General features: G+C 40.2%; 1 protein-coding gene across 1 annotated transcript in view; it reads left to right on the forward strand.

Moving 5' to 3' along the window:
* The window catches only part of ZNF830 (zinc finger protein 830), a 30,934-nt gene extending 18,493 nt beyond the window's left edge, over positions 1-12,441 (forward strand). The window contains exons 7-10 of the mRNA XM_063451870.1: positions 5,597-5,660; positions 6,152-6,232; positions 7,365-7,441; positions 11,777-12,441. Of these exons, the coding sequence (XP_063307940.1) occupies positions 5,597-5,660; positions 6,152-6,232; positions 7,365-7,441; positions 11,777-11,948 (394 nt within the window). The 3' untranslated portion in view covers positions 11,949-12,441. The remainder of the gene's footprint in view (positions 1-5,596; positions 5,661-6,151; positions 6,233-7,364; positions 7,442-11,776) is intronic.
* The last annotated feature ends 638 nt before the right edge of the window (positions 12,442-13,079 follow it).

Consider the following 13,079-nt stretch of genomic DNA (forward strand, 5'->3'; position numbering starts at 1 on the left):
AGTGTGTGTGTGTGTGAGCCTGTCAGTGTGTGTGTGTGTGTGAGCCTGTCAGTGTGTGTGTGTGTGTGAGCCTGTCAGTGTGTGTGTGTGTGAGCCTGTCAGTGTGTGTGTGTGTGAGCCTGTCAGTGTGTGTGTGTGTGAGCCTGTCAGTGTGTGTGTGTGTGTGAGCATGTCAGTGTGTGTGTGTGTGTGAGCATGTCAGTGTGTGTGTGTGTGTGAGCATGTCAGTGTGTGTGTGTGTGAGCATGTCAGTGTGTGTGTGTGTGTGAGCCTGTCAGTGTGTGTGTGTGTGAGCCTGTCTGTGTGTGTGTGTGAGCCTGTCTGTGTGTGTGTGTGAGCCTGTCTGTGTGTGTGTGAGCCTGTCTGTGTGTGTGTGTGTGAGCCTGTCTGTGTGTGTGTGTGTGAGCCTGTCTGTGTGTGTGTGTGTGAGCCTGTCTGTGTGTGTGTGTGTGTGAGCCTGTCTGTGTGTGTGTGTGTGTGTGAGCCTGTCTGTGTGTGTGTGTGTGTGAGCCTGTCTGTGTGTGTGTGTGTGTGTGTGTGAGCCTGTCTGTGTGTGTGTGTGTGTGAGCCTGTCTGTGTGTGTGTGTGTGTGAGCCTGTCTGTGTGTGTGTGTGTGTGAGTCTGTGTGTGTGTGTGTGTGAGCCTGTCTGTGTGTGTGTGTGTGTGAGCCTGTCTGTGTGTGTGTGTGTGAGCCTGTCTGTGTGTGTGTGTGTGAGCCTGTCTGTGTGTGTGTGAGCCTGTCTGTGTGTGTGTGAGCCTGTCTGTGTGTGTGTGAGCCTGTCTGTGTGTGTGTGAGCCTGTCTGTGTGTGTGTGTGTGAGCCTGTCTGTGTATGTGAGAGCCTGTCTGTGTATGTGAGAGCCTGTCTGTGTATGTGAGAGCCTGTCAGTTTGTGTATGCAAGTCTGTCAGATTGTGTGCGAGCCTGTTGTCAGCGTAAGAGTGTGTGTGTGTGTGCCTCTCCGAGTGAGTGTGTGTGAGTCTGTCGGAGTGTATGCACCTGTTTAGGAACCTGAAGGTATGTGGACAGCAAATTTAAACGTGTGTATGTGTCTGTGTGTGTACCTGTGTCAGTGTGTATCTCCCAATGTGTGTGTGTGTGTGTGTGTCAATGTGTGTGCCAGTATGTGTGCAGTGTGTGTATCTGTTTGCCACTATGTGCCAATGTGTGTGTATCTGTGTGTCAGATACATCCACACACACACAGGCACATACAAACATAGATACACACACTTTGATACATAGATGCACACTTTGACACACAAATACACACACCTTGACACACAAACATACCCACCGCACTTACAAACATAGATACATACATACACACGCACACAGATACACTCTGTGTGCCATTATGTGCCTGTGTGTGTATCTGTATGTCAGATACACACACACACACACACACCCTGGCACATGCAAACACAGATACACGTCTTGACACACAGATACACACTATGTGTCAAGGTGTGTGTATCTATGTGCCACAATGTGTCAGTGTGTATGTATCTGTATTTGTTTGTCAGACACACACACACACACACACACACACACACACACTGACACACAGATATACGAACATAGATACACACACTGGCACATACAAACACAGGTGTGTGTATCTGTGTGCCACTATGTGCCAGTGTGTGTATCTGTGTGTCAGATTCATACATACTGGCACACAGATACACACACTGGCACATACAAACACAGATACACACACCGATACATACATACACACACAGACACTGTATCTGTGTGTCAAGGTGTGTTTCTGTGTGCAACTATGTGCCAATGTGTGTCTGTTACATGCACACACACTGATAGACACTGTGTGTGTGTATCTGTGTGTCCGATACATGCATACACACACCTCGACACACATCAGCACATACGTGGGGGGCAGGGGTGGTTCCAGCAGTGACCCAGGACTCTCTAGTGGACGTCTGAATGACTGTCACTAGAGTTGTTACTAAGCAGCAATGTAAACAGAAAAAAAGTGTTTACACATCAAGCTGTAGTTATTCTGGTGACTATAATGTCCCTTTAAGAATTGCATTTTCTCATTAAAAATGACTGGCTCCTAACTTTTTTAGCTGGCTTCTAGATTCCAAACAAATTTGTTAAGCTCTGCTTTATACTTATCACATATTAAATTGTAGTAAAATTGGGATTTGCATGCTTGGAAACATTGACTATGACTTAAACAAATTAATTTTTGTTTTACAAATCTGTGGTCGAAGTGGATATTTTACACAGAATTGACCAAGAAATACACAATTTTATCGGTGTATGATAATTATCCCTAAAAGTTTGAAACCAATTTGGTAGTTAAAAGAACATTATAGATCAGGAACACAAACATGTATTCCTGGCCCTATAGTTTTAAAACCACCATTTAGGTTGCCTATCCCCCTTGACAGGTAGGAAAACGTACCTTATTTCCAGCACCACGCAGGTCTGCCGATGTTGGCCCTGCCCCTGATCCGCCTCCTTGCTGACCTCAGAATTAAATGGGTATGGCATTGGATTGACTGAAATAAGCGAGCCAAATGCCAGCTGATCACCTCCCTTAATAGAGATGCATTGAGTCATTGTATCTCTATGAGGAAGTTCAGCGTCTCCATGCAGAGTGTGGAGACACTGAACAGCAGTGCAGCACTCCCACAGGAAGCCACTGGAGGTATCCCTAGGGGTCAATGTAAAAACTAACTTTTATTCTGAAAAGGCAGTGTTTACATGAAAACGCCTGCAGATAATGATTATACTCACCAGAAAAACTACATTAACCCCTTAAGGACCAAACTTCTGGAATAAAAGGGAATCGTGACATGTCATGCATGTCATGTGTCCTTAAGGGGTTAAGCTGTAGTTGTTCTGGTGACTATAGTGTCCCTGTAATAGATTTTTGCAATGCTGTGCTAATTATACAAGTCAATATCCATTTATTCAAACTTAAAATCAAATGTAATTTTAGTTTTTGTTGTTGTTTTTTTTCTGAGATACATCATGTGTGAAGGTTCATTTGTGTTTGGGACCTTCATCTAGATTTCTGATGAAATTGAGTCTTGATTAGAGGGCTTTTTGGGGTTATTTCCTCTCCTCCTGGTGTTTACACAAGCAGTATATTTTCTAATATGTCTAAATGAAAGCACTTTCATATCAGGAATGATATGTAGATTACATTCTATCGGTTCAATGTTTGCTAACATACAAATCTTTCCACCTTAATTGAGAGATGATGCTAATTGTTTACATTTAAACTTGGTTTAATGGTTTTACTTAGAATAATTTAACATTGCGGTTTCTGTTTACATTATTGAGAACAAGAAATGGCTCTTCCAAATATAATGCAAATGCTAACTTATAATTGGCGAAACCTGTACTCCTCGTACTAATCTAAATTCAGTATAGTTGAACAAATTTAGCATGCTTTTGTAGCGGATGCACTCAGATTTTACGTGTTCATGTCTTCCAAAATATTTCACAGTCCTCTATGAAATGCTCATAAAGACTGTGTTGGTTGTCATTAAAATTCCAACACAATCAAAAGATCTCATAAGACAAAGTATGGACTAAAAGTTGACAGAGCTTGCCATAACGCTGTCTAGTTTTGTCAGTTCACATAGCTGTTGCACACCTCTTCTAATTTCCTCCAGGTCTTTCACAGCTGGCGATGGGGAGACATCATACTTAGGGGTGATATTTAGGGGTGATTATTTCTGAGGACTTAAAGGTAGGCAGACAATGTAATAGAGCAGCAGGAAATGCTAGCAGAATGCTTGGTTGTATAGGGAGAGGTATTAGCAGTAGAAAGAGGGAAGTGCTCATGCCATTGTACAGAACACTGGTGAGACCTCACTTGGAGTACTGTACACAGTACTGGAGACCATATCTTCAGAAGGATATTGATACTTTAGAGAGAGTTCAAAGAAGGGCTACTAAACTGGTTCATGGATTGCAGGATAAAACTTACCAGGAAAGGTTAAAGGATCTTAACATGTATAGCTTGGTGGAAAGACGAGACAGGGGGGATATGATAGAAACATTTAAATACATAAGGGGAATCAACACAGTAAAGGAGGAGACTATATTTAAAAGAAGAAAAACTACCACAACCAGAGGACATAGTCTAAAATTAGAAGGACAAAGGTTTAAAAATAATATCAGGAAGTATTACTTTACTGAGAGGGTAGTGGATGCATGGAATAGCCTTCCAGCTGAAGTGGTAGAGGTTAACACAGTAAAGGAGTTTAAGCATGCGTGGGATAGGCATAAGGCTATCCTAACTATAAGATAATGCCAGGGACTAATGAAAGTATTTAGAAAACTGGGCAGACTAGATGGGCCGAATGGTTCTTATCTGCCGTCACATTCTATGTTTCTATGTTTCTATACAGAAAAAAGCTCAATGTAGAATAATAAATTAAAGCAGCAAATTTAAAAAAGACCATAAACAAACAGTGTGGCAATAAAGAGGAGAGGATTGGTAACTGAATAATTAAGAGTAGAGGGATGGCTTTTTGTAATGGGCACATTTGCTTTGTGTATTTAAAAAGAAAAAAAAAATATTACTGAGCGGACATTAAAGAGGCTATATGCTCTGAGATGCCTTTGAGAACACTGGGGCGGACCAGCATAGACCAATAATTATCAGCCTCTGTATAGTTCCTGGTGACGCTGCATATTTTCAGCAAAGGGACACTATAGTAACCAGAAAAACTTCAGCTCCATGTAATTTTTCTGGTATCTTGAGCATGACTCTGCAGACTTTTTAATGTAAGCACTGCCTTTTTTTAGATAACAGTGTGCAGCACTTGCGTTCAACATCTCCAGTCTCTGCATCAAGACGCTGAACGTCCCCCATAGAGATGCATTGATTCTATGAGAAAGATACTGATTGGAGCAGCGTAGCACATGCACAATAGCCAACCAACGCTTCCCTATGGGAAAGCATTGAAATGGCTGATCTCATCAAATGTGATTAAATCAGCCATGGAGGCGTAGCGAAGGCCAGCCGCTGCGAGACTGGTGCCGTGCTGGAAAAAGGGAGAGTAAAATATCTTTTTAAGGGGTTCCAGAAACCTAAACAGCAATTTAACCACTACAGTGTTAGGATTACATTTATGAGTGCCTGGCACTGTAGTGTTCCTTTAAATTACTGTACATAACCGGCATGTTCATTTTAAGCAGGCTTTTGCTGCAGTCTCAAGTTAAACAAGGTCATAACAGCATGGTTCCCCTAACTTGGATTTCTGCTGAGTTGACTCTAATTTTACGAAATGCCTATTGATGACTCTTAAATCTGCCTTTCTGGTAGTATTAGATGGTTAATTCAGTTTCTTATTAATTGTACCACATGAAAGGATAAATTAATATCCTGCTGCAGCTTGACAGACTTATACATATCCAATGCCTATGCAATAATGTACGTGTGTGTATGTATGTATATATGTATGTGTGTGTGTGTGTGTGTATATATATATATATATATATATATATATATATATATATATATACATACAGTGTAGTTCAAATAAGCATCCAGACTTGAGGGAAATATAAACTAAACTTTCTGTCTGTATTATTTGTTCTCAGGAAGGAGAATACAGCCGAAGCATTACCAGAGGGATTTTTTGATGACCCAGAAGTAGATGCAAAGGCAAGCTGTCTGCTTCATTTAGCTTGTGGCCCTTACTTCTCTGCAGAATGCACACTAAGCCATGAAGACATTAACAGCACAAATGATCAGTTTCATTATAAGCTCCCTGTTGGGTCTTTTGGCGGAGTGCCACACATACACAGCATATGGTGTTTGTCACAAGCCATATCTTTCCTGATAGAAGAGGTTGTAACTTGCTTCCCATGTACGGAAGAATAAATTGTATAATGATACGCACTGAACCTGTTAACTCAAAGTGCTACTTCTTTAGAAAATGGAGAAAACATGGAAACCTTTAATGACTTGCCTAAAGATTCACTGCATTAGTTAAATTTTAAATGATAAAATAGGGTCATAAGGCCCCTTATGATTTATGTTTAGATTTCTGACTGAAATTGTACAGATAGTAATCATACATGTCTTTTATTTAGAGAATTTTAGAAAATATTTTCATTTTGTGACACGTGCAGTTATGATTTCTGTTCGTTAAGGTACGAAAAGTCGATGCTCCTAAAGATCAGATGGATAAAGAATGGGAAGAGTTTCAGAAAGAAATGCGCCAAGTTAATACGGTACGTGTCAGTAATGGCATTGTGTAGATGCATGATAAACACAATAAAGGGCTTCAAATTTTCACTAGCCATTGGTGCATGTGCCATGGATTTTTCTAAGTCAAAGATATGTAACAGCATAGCATATAATACTTTTTTGTGAAATAACAGATCTAGTTTTTTCAATATTGGGAATGAATGATCGTAAGTCGGTTTTAGCATAAGCCTTAAAAGGAACATTCCACACATACAACGCACTTCAGCTTGCTAAAGTACTTTATGCGTCGGGAGTTCTAAAAGTGTTGATTTAAACAGATATCAGCACTTTTATAATTGGGAGTAGGGACACCTCCTTGGCTGGCAAATCTGAAAACTTTAGTTAGCTCCCAGTAGCGTGCGGCTACCATCCTCCCTTCTCAATCAGCTATATTAGAATGCATTTTACAATAGGTTTCCAGCACAGAGGCTTCTAAGTGAAAAGCATATGATCGTGGTATACTGAAAGTCTGCTGGAAAAAAGGGGAGGGCTTGAAAAGGTGCAAATGCTGCAGACAGGCGATCATCTTTTTCTGTCATGTAGTGGCAGTACCTACAGTTGGGTGTGCAGTTCTCATTGGGACAAGCAGACTGAAAAATGAATTGCATTTAAATTACCTCCTCTCCTTACCCTATACAATCCGGAGAACCTCTTAAAACTCCAGTACTTACTTGTTCTGTCACCAGGACGGACAACAGACTGCAAGCTGGCTTTCCTGTTTTTTCTTGGAAGTCTGGTGAGGCGGAAAGGATACTGCCATTAATTTTCACTTTTTTTTTATTTTTTGCAATGGAGTGTAACTTTAATATATTATGAAATGTACACTTAGGTTTTTTTATTCATCTAACTCTCTTGAGCAGCATTATAGATAATCCTCATTACTTTAACCTGGATTTCAGATATATCCCACTTACAGAATATTTAGTTTGTAGATTCCTAGTTGATGTGGTGATATCATTGAGAACAAACCATACAAATAGAGTATTGTCTTATCAAGCCTTCTCTTGTTAAGCAAGGAGTAGCATTTTATGTAAGGGGGGAGGCCTTGACGCTCTTCAGCAAAAATATAATATCAAAAATATAATATCCTCTCCATTTCAATGGTTACTGTTGCAGGTTTCTGAAGCAATTGTAGCAGAAGAGGATGAGGAAGGCAGGTTGGATCGGCAGATTGATGAAATTGATGAACAAATGTAAGTTTGTACTCCACTCCCCCCCCCCCCCCTTTTGTTCTGTTTTTTTTTTTTGTGTGTGTTTTTGTGTTTTTTTTAATTATGAATTTTCCATTTCGCACATTAAAGAATATAATGTGCCAAGTCAAGCCTAGAGTGTTTGACTAACAGAGTTTTTAAATTAAGTGAGAATTTAAAGGACCACTATAGGCACCCAGACTACTTCAGCTCAATGAAGTGGTCCGGGTGCCAGGTCCCTCTAGAGTTAACCCTGACTGCTGTAAACATAGCAGTTTCAGAGAAATTGCTATGTTTACATTAGGGTTAATCCAGCCTCTAGTGGCTGTCTCATTGACAGCCGCTAGAGGAGCTTCCGCGCTTCTCACTGTGAAAATCAGTGAGCAGACGCTGACGTCCATAGGAAAGCTTTGAGAATGCTTTCCTATGGACTGACTGCGCGCATGGCTCTTGCCGCGCATGCGCATTCAACCGATGACGTCCAAAGGAGGAGGAGAGTCCCCAAGACTAAGAAAGGTGAGTGTTTAACCCCTTCCTCCCTCTTCAGCCCGGCGGGAGGGGGGCTATGAGGATGGGGGCACCCTCAGGGCACTATAGCGGTCCTTTAAAGTGAATTTCAAATTTAAGGTCAAAATAGCCACACTGGATTAGCGACCACTCAGGTATGAATCCAATTCAAACGCAGCAGCGGACATAAAAGGCAAACACTGACCGATGTGACAAAAGTGAGTCTGTTTTGTATCGTCTTGATTTGCATTGTATAGTTTTGTATTGTTTAGTTATAGTGTATATTTTATACGTGGACACGAAATGCCCACCACCAAAATTAAAAAAGCAACACTGAGCGGCAAACCAAGAATGTTATTTAACCTGTAAAACCATTTATCTTCTGTAACATGCAATGTAAAACTTATTCACAACCGGCCCCTGCGTGAGCCAATGTATATTGCAAAGCCGTACTCTGTCGACACAAAAATAAAGAATTAAAAATAAAAAAAAATAGCCTGGAAACATTCTCTAACTCAACTATGCTTTAAATATAGTTACTTTGTCCTTAAATTTTAAATACATTTTGAAATCTCAATTTAATGAGTAACCCTGTTTGTCTTTTAAATATCATGGTTCAGAATGTGCCACCTGCTGGTCATAAGCCAGTAGTGCATTTAGATCAGATTCCATGAGCAAGATGTTGGTATAAAAATTAGCACGTGATATATATGCAATATTAAGATCCAGGACAATGCTAGTACCAAATCAAAGTGAACAAAAGTAGGTGGAGGCAATTTGGAATTTAGAACAAGTCAGGTTAGTCTATACTGCTGAAGTTTAAGTCGCCAACTATATTGTTAAAGGACCACTATAGTGCCAGGAAAACATACTCTGGCTCTAGAGGGTGGAAGGGGTTAAATTTACCTCTTTCTCCAGCGCCGGGCGGGGGACTCTCCTCCTCCTTCTCGTCGTCATTCAGCCAGTCCATAGGAAAGCATTCTCAATGCTTTCCTATGGACGCTGGCGCCTTCTCACTGTGAAAATCACAGTGAGAAGCGCGGAAGCGCCTCTAGCGGCTGTCAATGAGGATCGGGCTGCTTTCTTTTTATATTGAGGTAGACTAAGTAAAGTGTTGGTACTGGATCGGAGGTTGTAGGAAGTGGGAACAGCCGGGGAAAGCATTGTGTTCAGGTAGGGTGGGAGTTTCCCAGAAAAGCTCTTTAACACAAGGCTGGAAAGATGAAGGGTGCGTCTGGATTCCAGCGACAGCCAGTTTAGTTATTTTAGCATGTCACAATGGTGGGTCCTGTAATTACATTGTAGCACAAATCGGCAGAACGAGTTATACAATGTGTTGAGTTTATTAATGTGGGATTGCGATGCAGATGCATATACTACATCCCCATAATCAATGATTGGCATCAGCATTTGCTGTATAATCTTTTCCTTTACTGAAGGGCTTAGGCAGGATTTGTTTCTGTACAGGGCACCTAGTTTTGGATAAAGTTTAGATGCAAGCTTTTCTATGTGCAGGCCAAAAGATAGATTGGGGTCTAACATCATACCCAAGTATTTGAAAGAGTGGACTGCGGTCAGTGTGCCATTTGAAATTGTTTTGATGGATAGGTGGGAATTGTGTAATTTGTGTAATTTAGGTACTGTTCCAAAGATCATTGTGACAGTTTTGTCAGTGTTCAGGAAGAGTTTGTTTTTTGCGATCCACTTTTCTACCTCTGTAAACTGGTCTTGGAGCACAGCCTCAAGCTGCGGTAGATCGGAATTGCTCGCATAGATTACTGTGTCATCTGCGTACATGTGTACATTTGAGGATTTGCAGACATTAGGCAGATCATTTATAAATAAGGAAAATAGTAGGGGGCCGAGAATGGAACCTTGGGGGGGGGAGAGGGAGGGAGTCGCTGTCAGAAATGGACACATATTGTGAGCATTCCGATACATACGATCGAAACCAGTTTAGCGAATAATCACCAATACCTGAGTTTTTGAGTTTGTGCAGTAGAATGTTGTGGTCTACTGTGTCAAAGGCCTTGGCAAAATCATGGAAAATAGCTCCAGTTAGGTCTCCTTGTTCCATGCCAGTTTGGATGTCATTGCAAACTTTTAAGAGGGCAGTTGTAGTGGAGTGATTCTGGCGAAAGCCCGATTGATCAGGGGTCAGATAGTTTGATTGTTGGTAATACTCACATAGTTGCGTATGGACACATTTTTCTAAGATTTTTGACAATACTGGGAGCAATGATATAGGGCGATAGTTAGAAACCAAGGTAGTGTCACCACTTTTATGGATAGGCACTACTCTTGCAGTCTTCCAAAGTTTGGGTAAGTATCCAGACACCAAGGATTCATTAATTAGAGTTGCGACGGGTTTAGCAATTGCCGGCGCACTGAGCTCCAACAGCATTGCTGGGATTTGGTCAGGTCCGGACTGGTTTTTCATTTTTAGATTATTAAGATGTTTTTCAATTACACTAACAGGTACAGGTCTAAAAGTGAACTTGTCTATATTGGGCGTTTGCAAATTTAGTGAGACCTGATCCACATTTGTAGTTTCAGGATGTGTGCCATTTATTAGCTTGGCAATCAGGGCAGTAGAGCATCCGACAAAATAATTGTTAAAGGCATTTGCTACATCTATGGCATTTGCTACATACGAATAAATATAACATATTTATTACGTAAAATGACTTTCTACATAATTTCCCCCTGTAATGCCTATGTAGGTATTGGATTGTACATATTCATTTTTAAGATTCGTTTAATCGTAGATGCACTGACGTGCCAGCATAGACTCAAATTAACACTCACTCTGATACTCCTATACATTGTCGTATTCCACCCTCTCCTCCTGCTTACCTCTGCCTGAAGAGTAGGGAGTGAGAAAATTTCAATCTGCTATCCCTGGAGTCCTGTGTTGGGAAATTATGACAATTCCCTCCTGCTCCCCCTCAGCAATACTAGAGTATTCAGGTGGCAGAATGTGACATCTCCTCTCTGTACCCCTCCACCACTTACAGATCTGCAAAGCGATTTAAGACCCCAGCGTGTAGGATCCATTGTCAAGCAGTGATAATACCACACAAATTTCCCCGAAATTGCAGAGCCATAGCTAAACTAGCATCTCCAAAAAAGCAACTCTGAATGGTGTAATTTATTGTTCCAGGGCCTAAATATTTGCATACAGCTTAGCCATAGACATGATCACTTCAAGAGTGAATAAGCATTTCATTCAGGCATTGGTAATGATGCACGTTCTGTCAGTTCTATGCCAGTCACAGACTTTTAAGAGTCGTTCACCCTGAGTTTAAATACTGCATCATACTTTTTTGTCAATTAGTAAAATGTCACTACTAGTAAAATTTTTACATGATCCTGATTAAATTAATGTCATTTTGTATAAAAAATATTTTACTTTCTGTGTTTTGCTCCAAGGTTTCAAGTGAAATTGTTTTGGAATTTTTGATGTTCCTGTCTTTGGCCATGTAAACAAACTGAGATCTTCCAAGTGGTATCAGCCACAGATTTTCGTTACTTAGAATTTCTCTTTCTGGCTGGGCATGGATTGCCTGGTAGAGCCCCAGATTATGGTGAAGCCTCTCAAAAATGGTTTTCAGAACAGCCCCCCCAAATATTTTTTTTAATTGTCATGCCTTTTAACATATAACAATAGAAAAAGCAATATTAAAGTGACTGTTTTGTGTTTGTGTCTTTTTCCTGGTCTCCATTATTTGTGACAATTTATTTAAATAATTTTACCAACTTTCTGAAAAAAAATAATTTAAAAATATTGTCCTGTATTTTATATAATATATATCTTATTTTATTTGGCAGTGAATGTTATCGCCGTATCGAGCATCTGCGGAACCGGAAGGATGTCATAAAGGATGTTATGAACACAAATGCCAGTAAAAATAAAGGCATGGGTGAGGTTGGAAGCGATGATGAGGAAATGCTGTCAACAATACTTGCTCAGGACTGGCGTGAAAAAGGGACCTTCCTTTAGGCCTTTTAAATACACTCTGTGTGACTATTGACAGATTCAATAAACTTATCACACATTATAAATAAACTTGCTTCTGCTTGGAGAGTAAATGGCAGTAAATTTAAATTCCAAGCTAGTATAGCAACTTATCTTGCTAAGTGAAAATAGCGCTAATATTGTTTTTCACTGTCGATTCATCTGAACAGTGTTCATCGGTCTTATTCAAGAGCATCTGAAGACATACATTTGGCAGCCACTTACAAAACAACTTCAGTATATAAAATTAGAAACAATGGCGTTTAGAATGTTTCTCTCCTATGTGCTATTGGACATTCATGTTTGGCCAGAGTTGCCATGCTATTACAAACATATAGTAAGTATGGTAATATTTTCTTCTTTATGTGACTCCCTTTTTGTCCCATTAAAGTTTGTAATATTTTTGTACACCTTGCTAATTTTCAGACCATGTATGTATTTACAATACGATTTTATGTTGGTTTTTTTTTGTGCAAAATGTTTCAAATGAATGAGTGTACATTTCAAAAAAGTATAAATAATGGATATTTAGATACCCAAAGCCTACTTTCATATAAATTATTTTATTTTGTGTTTGTACAAAATAAGGAGCCTTTAATAAATATTCATACATTTTTAATTGTTTTGCATGTCAGCACATCACAGTTTTAAATAGATGCTCATCTTCTGTCTTGGTATATCAGCTCTGAAATCATAATGGAGGTTATGTATAATGTGTCTATTTTCTTAAAAGACCATTACAAGCACCCAGACCACTTCAGCTCAATGAAGTGGTCTGGGTGCCAGGTCCCCTTAGTTTTAACCCTGCAGCTGAAAACATAGCAGTTTCAGAAAAACTGCTATGTTTACACTGCAGGGTTAATCCAGCCTCTAGTGGTTGTATCCCTGACAGCCACTTGAGGCTGCTTTCACGATTTGCCCTGAGTAAATCGCAGTTATTTGATGCTGGACGTCCTCACAGAGTCCAGTGTCAAATAAGATCCCTATAGGAAAGCATAGTAATGCTTTCCTATGGGCGGGTTTGGATGCCCGCTCACCTGGCTCCGCGGGGGAGGAGTGGTCACCAGTGCCGAGGGAGCCCAGCACTGAAATAAGGTAAATGGCTGAAGGAGTTTT

This window comes from Pelobates fuscus, chromosome 4, assembly GCF_036172605.1.
Source record: "Pelobates fuscus isolate aPelFus1 chromosome 4, aPelFus1.pri, whole genome shotgun sequence".
In the NCBI taxonomy this organism is placed as follows: domain Eukaryota; kingdom Metazoa; phylum Chordata; class Amphibia; order Anura; family Pelobatidae; genus Pelobates; species Pelobates fuscus.